The 9,516-nt window shown below is 39.0% G+C and overlaps 1 protein-coding gene across 2 annotated transcripts in view; it reads left to right on the top strand.

Moving 5' to 3' along the window:
- The window catches only part of LOC119425072 (LIM/homeobox protein LMX-1.2-like), a 56,354-nt gene extending 50,241 nt beyond the window's left edge, over positions 1-6,113 (top strand). For both annotated transcript variants that reach the window (XM_037692597.1, XM_037692596.1), the window contains exon 8: positions 5,962-6,113. In XM_037692597.1, the coding sequence (XP_037548525.1) occupies positions 5,962-6,113 (152 nt within the window). The remainder of the gene's footprint in view (positions 1-5,961) is intronic.
- Positions 6,114-9,516: the final 3,403 nt, after the last annotated feature.

Below are 9,516 nucleotides of genomic sequence, written 5' to 3'. Positions count from 1 at the left end.
ATATATATATATATATATATATATATATATATATATATATATATATACACACAAAGTATATCATGTGCTTTTTAGCTTATATTACTACCTTGAAAAATAATTAATCATTCAAATTCATCCTGCTTGCAGTTATATTATTCATTTATTCAACCTTTATTTAGACAGATAAGTCACATTGAGCCTGGAAGACTCATTTACAAGTGAGATCTGTTTAGATAGACAAAAAGTAGTGAAACTGGACACATGTAGGAATTGGAGGTGAAAAAATTCCTATCAGACTTTTTTTTCCTGCCTGAGAAGAAAAAACTCTGATATTAAAAAACACCTCGCACAAACAAGCACATAGTGATGTAGACATTCTGCAGAGGGGGAGACGACGAGAGCGGTGAGCATGATCATAGATGCTCTCAAGGGCACTGTAAGAGTTCTGATAAGGATGGAATAATCAGCCATTGTCCTCCGGTGAGATCCATAAACCTTCTCAAGGTATGTCAAGGAATGGCCAAGAATAATGACTATGAGAATCCAAGAGTCCTGAAATGATGACAAAGTTTATTCAGCTGGTTTTATCTGGTTATCAGTTGGAAATTCCTCAGGGAGGGGGCGGTGAACGTCAGATTACACTTTTTCCAGGTAAATTCAGATAAGGTGGCCTTCAAGGCCAGCCAAGGGAGCCAAGTTCAGATAAACACAGTTGTTTTGAGGACAGGCAGAACTTAATGACATCTACCTTGAGTTTGTGTTGGTCCACTTGATTCCGAAATGTCCAAAATACATGGCCACACCAATGGAACGTGACTGAGTAAAATCCCCAAGATCTGATCCATTCAGCCCAAAGCATTTGAGTCCGGGTACTTGAGACACAAACCAAGCAATAATAAAGGCAAGCAGCGTGATCGGGTCCAAATTTGCTGCCGACGACTTCCTTGATCGATTGATAAAACCAGCAACCAGCCGAATCCAAAAAGCAGGAACCAGTTATTAAAAATCCAATTAAATATGTGCCCTTAAAATCTACAGATGGCAGCAGAGATAGACACATCATAAAGTCTTCCAGTCGATGAGATATCCAGCTGCGTGCGTGCCAACAGGGCAAATTGGCTCGCCTAAAGCCTGTCTTCTCTTCGAAGAAATGTTGTAAATTGAGTTGAGGGACCAACATATCAAAACAAGTCCATAATTATGGTTTGGAAGATATGCAAGAGAGGCTCAGAAGCAGTTTCACAGACAGACAAAACAGCAAAGCAAAGCGGAGATGGAGGGGAGAAGCGTCCGATCTCGGGAAGAGCAAGTGGTGAAGTGTTATACCATGTTGTTGTTTACTATCTCTCTTTAGGACGTTGTAAATATTATAATTACCTTTTCACTTTTTGGTACTTAATTTTTGTACCCTTATTGCATGGTTTAGTAGTTCTTGTTTGTTTGTTTGTTGATTTTTTAGCGAGTCAAACCGGTTCTTCTCTTCGTGAGCATTTAATTGTACTGTTAACCCTGTGTTAACTATGCATATGACAAATAAACACAACTTGAACCCCTGAATGACTGTGGATCTACACCAACACCTAACATCTAGAAGTTATCTCCCCTCAGTTGATCCCAACGTGTCTTTTGCAGAATTTAAGCATTATGACTGTTTGTTAAACTGCATTGATATCATAAATCTCTCATCTAGGACCAGACTGTTATAAGTCATCACATAAAGCATAAATGTCTGAAGTTTTATATTTTATGGCTAGAATTTCTTAAAACAATAATTACTGCCTGCTGTCATCTACTGCTGAGAAATAGAGTTATGCATGTTTTTCCAAGGTCGGTTAACGACTGGTAATGCTGTATTCTAGGCTGTGCACATAAATTTGTTGTCCATTTTCAGCCCCATCAACATGAAGATAGATTGATAGATTTGGATATTTTTTTTTATAATTATTATTATTATTGTCAGCATAGTTTTTTGACATGAGGCATGGTGGCTCAGTTGGTAGAGCTGTTGCCTCACAGCGATAAGGTTGCTGGATCAAATCCTGGCCAGGGACCTTTCTGGGTGGAGTTTGCATGCTCTCTCCGTTCATGCATGGGTTTTCTCCAGGTACTCCAGTTTCCTCCCACAAATTAAAAACATGCATGTTAGGCTGATTGGTGACTCTAAACTGTCCCTAGTTGAGAGTGAATGTTTGTTTGTCTCATTTGTCTCTATGTGTCCCTGTGATGGACTGGAGACCTGTCCAGGGTGTCCCTGCCTCTTGTACAGTGGCTGCTGGATATGGGCACCAGTGATCCCTGCAACCTAAAAAGGAAAGACGCAGGTGAAAGATGATGGACGGATGGGTTTCAGACCTGGACATTTGGGGCTGTAGCCTTGAATGTTTTCTGTCACAGAAGGCACCCTGCAAGCAAAACAACCTGCCGGACAGCTGTCAGAAAGCTCCTCTGCAGATGTCAAATTACTGCTGTAAAGCTTTAGATCTTAAAAAAGTTAAATCTGGTCCTCTGGACATTCAAAAAAAAATTGTAGAAACGTTTCGTCTTTCATCCGAAATACTTCCTCAGTCTGAGGTGCTGTATTCAGCCCAGTCTTATAAATAGCACCTTCTCAGAGTGGATCAACCAGTTTGCTGCTGACAACCAAAACCAGCTGCTCACATGATCAAGGAGGACCATAAGCCTAAGGATGGACCATTAGCACACTGATGGCTGTTTACTATTCACAGGGGGCTGTGTGATACTAGCAATCACAGCATTGTAAGAGGGGGATAATTGAACACGTAGGCCTCCACCCCTGTTTAATGATGGACAGATTCTTTTCACAAAGATGGCCTCCTTTACTCCGCTCTCAAACCATCATTCCTCTCTGTCCAGGATGTGAACATCTTCATCCCTGAAAGAGTGACCGCTGGCCTGGAGATGAGTGTAGACCGCCGAGTCCTGGCCTGATGATGTTGATCTTCTGTGCTTGGTTGATGATCAAAAGCACAGAAGATCAACCTCCATGTTCAACTGTCCCCCTCTTACAATGCTGTTATTGCTAGTATCACTCAACCCTCTGTGAGTAGTAAACAGCCATTAATGTGCAAATGATCCATTGTTAGGCTGATGGTCCTTCTTGATCATGTGAGCAGCTGGTTTTGGTTGTCAGCAGCAAAACTGGTTGATCCACTGCGAGAGGGTGCTATTTATAAGACTGAGCTGAATACAGCACCTCAGACTGAAGAAGTCTTTCGCATGAAAGACTAAACGTTTCGACATTTTTTTTTAATGTCCAGAGGACCAGATTTAACTTTTTAAGATTTTTCTACCTGGATTATTGAGCATGCATCTGTAGACGCAAGCTTTAGAGTTACAGAAACTAAATTGAGACAGATTTCAGACTACTTTGGCAAAGTTGAGGTGTTTGATCTGCCCGTGACAACTCTATGTCTATTTTGTGACAAAAAATTGCCACATTTTTTTCTCATTACAAATTTAAGTGTCAAGACTGAAGTCTCTGTGACTCCTGCAATGAAGCTGAGAACCATCTCATACTTTTTAAAACATTTTGGAGACTCCCCTGAATTTCCGTTTGTAGTGAGATAGGTCGGTTAGCTTCATTAGCTTCGGAGCTCCACTACATGTTATAATATCTGGACTAGTTCAAGTACCTGATATTATACTTAATTTAAACGGGTTCTCTCTTTTTCGAGCTACTTGACAGATATGTGACAGAGATCAGTGACGTGAGACGTTAATTTTCTTTGACCATCAAAATGAATGCGGTCATTTATTAACAGAATCAAAGTTTAACATCAAACATTGTACACGTGATTATTCTGATTGAAGCAATAACACAGCTTAATTACAACAGACATTTATGAAAATATCTGGATGAATTACTGGCAAGATAGAAGAGTTTTAAAGATGGGAAATGAAGTTTAAATGGAGAGGGAAAGATGGATGAGGGAATATGTGTCTGTATAAGAACGGTACTCTCCATTCGATCCCAGCTTCACCTCGGTACACTTAGGTAGTGGAAATCGACTCTTTACCTGTAGAAGATGTCTCCACTGGTACGGAGTTCCATTTAACGCCACCTTTCCAGCGTCTCCGTAGGAACAGCTGTGAATCGTCCGAAGTAGTGACGGTACTTCGTTCAACACACGTTCACCTCACGGGTGGACTCACATGAGGAGTAAGTCCGTCAGAGGTTCCACTCAGATGTGGAAGATTCCATAATTCTCACAAGACTCGGAAGAACTTCGGATCATGTCTGGAACCTCCTGTTCTCTCCAGCAACTTTTCTGTTCGGTTCTGCCCTCCGAACTGAACTGCTCTCCCACCGCACTGGTTGGAACTAGGAAGTGTCGACATTTAAAGAGTTCTGTTTCCGGTTCATTTGGGAAGTTCTGATTGGCTGAAAGAGCCAATCAGGGGTGTGTTTTTTGTGACGTAAGAGGTCACTAGAAGTCAGAAAAACAGAAAAATGTTTTGGAACAGACAGAAAATGTTTTTGAAACAGACAAGAGAAATGTTTAGGCGAGATGGGAGGAAACAGGTGCCAGCTTCTCTATTTACATCTGAGAGGATTTAAAAACATGACAGTTCGTTCCAACAAACTTGTTGGCGTTTGTCTCCGACTTTTGACCGACTTACAACCTGCTCATTTCAGACAGAAGATCAAGAAAATGAATAATTACTCTGTAACAGACATTAACAAGATTTCTACTTTGAATGAGTATTAAAAATCATTAATACTGTTTCACAGTTGATTTAAAATAAGTAGTTCACTTCAACATTTAAAAATGATTTGAATTAAACACACTTTTGATTATCAAGACATTTGTAAAATAGTAATGATAATAGAAAAAGAGTGTGTTCTTTCAATTGATCAGTGCAGGACACACTTAGAAAGTCTCTGGATGAACTTAATTTTGTGTTTCTGGACTCAAATAAATGAAATAACAGTTCTTGTCCCTGAAAGGCCCTCAGGGCCAGATTTGACCTGAGGCTTAGTTCACTACACGTTTGTCAACTAGTCTCCAATAGTCGCAGTCCAGTGAGATACTGGCTGTAGAGTGGAACAGTATCCAGACATCCAGCTTCAATCCAGACATGTTTGAATATATCACATACCGATAAGTCTTGGAGGGAGTAGTGAGAGCTCAGTCCAGTGTTTCATTTGTGGTGTTAAAAATAAAAAGTATCAAACAAAAGTTTGGACACACTTTTCTCCATTAATTAACTTTTCTTTATTGACAAACTTTTATTCTGTACATTGTAACTTGTTCCTTACTTTTTGTGCTATTTTAACTATTCATATATCAAAACATTCAGCTCGTTCAGGACATTCCTGCTTTGACCTTTAGTTTTTTTTTTTCCTACAATATTTACGTTTTGAAATATTTCAATTTTTTTGGCCATGTTTTTCTAATTGAAAATGAATGGAGCTCTCCTTACATCCTTCAAACCACTGTGCTGTTTAAAACCCTTTATTGTTCATTTCAGCTTTTGTTCTGCTTTCACCTGCTAAATTCACCTTTTTTCTGTCTTTTTAAAATCCATTTTCTGTTTATTTTAGATTTTTTTCTGACAGTTCTTTTGTGCTTCTTTGTATTAATGTAAACTTTTATTGTCCTTTCAGCCTCTTTCTACAAATTTCAGCATTTTCTTTTAGCTTTTTCAGCTACTTTTTCCATCGCCAATTTCAACATATTTAATTTTGCGTATTTCAGTGTCTTTTTGCTAGTTTCAGATCTTTTGTGATAATTTCATCCTCTCTGTGCCTAATTCAACTTATTCTGCTCATTTCTGCTCATGGGGTTGCGCAGCTCGGTGGTCAGTGCCATGGTATTGTAATCCCGAAGGTTGCAGGTTTGAGTCCAGGATGCATCAGGTTGCACTTCCCATTTTAATAAAGTGTTTTTCTTCAGTATGTCTCTGTATGTTCTCCAACTACATACATTTTGATTTTCTGCTTTTTACCTTTTCTAGGAATGGATTCCATCTTCCCTGACATGGACAGTGACACATCTCAGACAAGTTTCAGCGACTGCTTCATGTCCACTCCAGACTTGCTGCAGGCTCAGACAGGGAACCCCATGGACAGCCTTTACTCCATGCAGAGCTCCTACTTTGCTTCCTGAGACGAGACCCCATCATCACTGTGGGGACCAGTTTATCTTCTTCCAGACCCTGAACAATGAACAAAAACTGGTACCAGCAGAAAACAAAAGGTTGCCGAGACATTATGCATCATAGGAACTACTACACACTCTTGATTGACCTCCATAAGCCCACCTCAGGCTCAAATCTGGAGCATGTCTTCTCAGGCTGAAATGAATCAGTGCCACTGTAAGATAGTAACATTTAAAAAATGTAGTTATGGTGATGTGCTTTTAGTGAACAAGCTGTTCTTGTTTAAAGATCGGTCTGTATAAATAAGCAGACTGGCCTCTATGTTGAAATATTTATAATGTACTTTCTGTAAATACTGTATTACTTTGGCAAACATCCAGCTTAGCACATTAGGTGGACAGCATGTATTTATTTCTTACTAGTATTCATATTGCTATAAAAAATTATATTTAAAGATAAAAGTATCTCATTTGTAAAGTACAAAACCCAACATCCTTAATTTATAATAGTATTTGTATTGTTGTGATGTCTGTAAATTCAGTTTGTTTAATTTATTAATCAAGGGTGCATTTTTACCAACTGAGCTGTTGTTACTTTTAATAAACAAAGGCATTTCTGGATTATTTTTTTAAATAAATTTATTTATTTTACCAGGAACCTTTGAAATAATGAAACTAAATGTTATGACATGTATATAATAATATAATAATATTATATATAATATTCTGACAATTGTGAGAGGACCACAACTGCTCCAGAATCCGAGGTGTCCACTTCCAGGATGAACTGCTTCTCTGGATCTGGATGAGAGACGATGGCTGTAGAAGTGAACAATTCATTTAACTTGTAGAAAGCAGTGTTAGCTTCAGGAGACCAGCGAAGGATCTGAGTGTAATGTCGTGTATGCTGTTCAGTGTCAGGAGGGCTGTGATCAGTCTTACATCGGGGAAACAAAACAGCCACTGGCCAAAAGGATGGCCCAGCACAGAAGATCAACATCATCAGGCCAGGACTCTGCGGTCTACACTCATCTCCAGGCCAGCAGTCACTCTTTCAGGGATGAAGATGTTCACATCCTGGACAGAGAGGAACGATGGTTTGAGAGAGGAGTAAAGGAGGCCATCTTTGTGAAAAGAAATCGTCCATCATTAAACAGGGGTGGAGGCCTCCGGGTTCAACTGTCCCCCTCTTACAAAGCTGTGATTGCTAGTATCACTCAGCCCTCTGTGAGTAGTAAACAGCCACCAGTGTGCTAATGATCCATTGTTAGGCTGATGGTCCTTCTTGAGCATGTGATCAGCTGGTTTTGGTTGTCAGCAGCAAAACTGGTTGATCCACTCTGAGAAGGTGCTATTTAAGAGACTGAGCTGAATACAGCACCTCAGACTGAGGAAGTCTCTCGGATGAGAGACAAAACGTTTCTACATTTTTTTTTTTGTTGTTTTGCTTTGTTTTGTTTTTTTGAATGTCCAGAGGACCAGATTTAACTTTTTTAGATCTGAGTGTAGACATCACTCTGGTGAGGGGTAATGTGGCGTGGCTGTAGTTCTTAATGAACCATCTATAAAACTTGACAAATCTGAGAAAACATTGGAGCATTTTCCGTTTCTTGAGAATGGGCCATTCAGAGACTGCCTTAATGTTTTCTGGGTCTGTCCAAATCTGGCCACTCTCCAATGAGGGATAAAAATGTAAAATAAAGCAAACTACCTGAAAAGGTTACAAAAAAAGAGTTCCCAAAATAGATTCCTGAGAATCCAGACCTATATCAAAGATTTGCAATCCTAAATATTCTCAGATGGACTACACAAACATTGTTTTGTTGTGTTTGTTTTTTAAAAAGTACATAAATAAGAATGCAATGTCAACACAAAATGTATTTTTTAGTCATTTATGAGTATTGCTATTTCTGTAATATGTGCATTACTTGAGTTGCTTTCTGGAGATCATATCTAGATCCCTAAACCTGGTGTTTTGTGATCCACAGTAGAGTCCTGGCCCAAACTTTGGGAACTCCAGCTTATAAAGGCTGTGAAGTGGTTCCCTGGGGTCCAAAAGCTTTATGGATGAGTCAAGCTAAAAGCTCATCAAAAGATACACCAGAAAAATGTTTCTATTTAAAACTAGACATGCACAATCCACTTTTATTTACTTCTGATCCTATCCCCAAATCTTGATATTGGCCAAAATCAATACCGTCCTGATATCATCATTGATTTTTTAATAATAATCTCTTAGTAATAATCTCCTCTCAAGTACAATTTGTATCAAATATCTGCATGTCCAAAAAGGCAACAATAGGTATGTTTTAATAATGTTGGATAAAGTTTAAAAGTTAGAATTAAATCCTGCAAACACAAAACATGTTTTTTTATTCCTAGCTTTAAAGTGGATATTAAAGGGATTAAATGGCTTTAAACATCTTCTAAGTTCATGGCATAAACCAACACAGACATGTTCCTGTTTGTAGTATTTTACATCGCTATATATATATATATATATATATATATTTATTTATTTATTTATATATAATTTTCTTGTATTTTTCAATTCTTATGCTTTTTTATGATCGTCTACTGTTGTACTGATAAATATCTCCTGGAGGGTAAACTATATCTTGGCTGCAAGTATCAAGCTGAGAAATCCTTCGTTTTCTAAAACTGATAGAGGTTTGTCATTAATTATGATGAAGTTTAGCAACTTCTCGGTAAACTTCGAGCTCCGGTGCTTCAGCGGTGTGTTATTGTTATTCAGTCCGGAGAAGGCAGTCCGATTTCGGTCAGCCCCTCCTCCGAGATGGGCAGACTGAGCAGGTCAGACTAAGAGTGGCTGACCGAAATCAGACTGCCTTCTCCGGACTGAATGACAATAACACACCGCTGAAGCCCCGGAACTCGAATGTCCAACGTAAAACAAACTTTACTGCAGTTTAATGTGGTGCTATGGCTCTGCAGACTTTGCTGTCTTGTTTTGTGGTGTTTCTAGTGTAAAATACTTCCACGCAGCGGACATGTTTCGATGAAAAGTTAGTTAGCCGTTAGCCACAGTGCTACTGCACGTTGTAGCTGGCTGCAAACTATGAAATGGAGTTCCTGAATGTGAGGTGGGTCTTATTACTCTGGGTTCATGAAACACGCCTCCATTCAGGAAATCCATTCCATAGTTTGAAGCCAACTTGCAAAGCAGCTGGCAGGGAATCACATGTAGAGATGTTTTTCTTGGAGACAAAGACACGCATCATGGATCGGAAATCTCTGCAGGTTGGATCGGAAAAATCTAATACGTAAATTATGCTGGTATCGGAGCCCGATACTGGATCGGATCAGCCCCATCCCCATTTAAAACCATTAAAGCTAAAGTTGTGTTGTTGTTTTACACATCAAAAAGTTTCATGACTGGATATGCTGAAAT

This window comes from Nematolebias whitei, chromosome 18 (genome assembly GCF_014905685.2).
Source record: "Nematolebias whitei isolate Nwh7 chromosome 18, NemWhi1, whole genome shotgun sequence".
NCBI classification, from domain to species: domain Eukaryota; kingdom Metazoa; phylum Chordata; class Actinopteri; order Cyprinodontiformes; family Rivulidae; genus Nematolebias; species Nematolebias whitei.
This window is presented reverse-complemented; position numbering and strand designations above follow the sequence as displayed.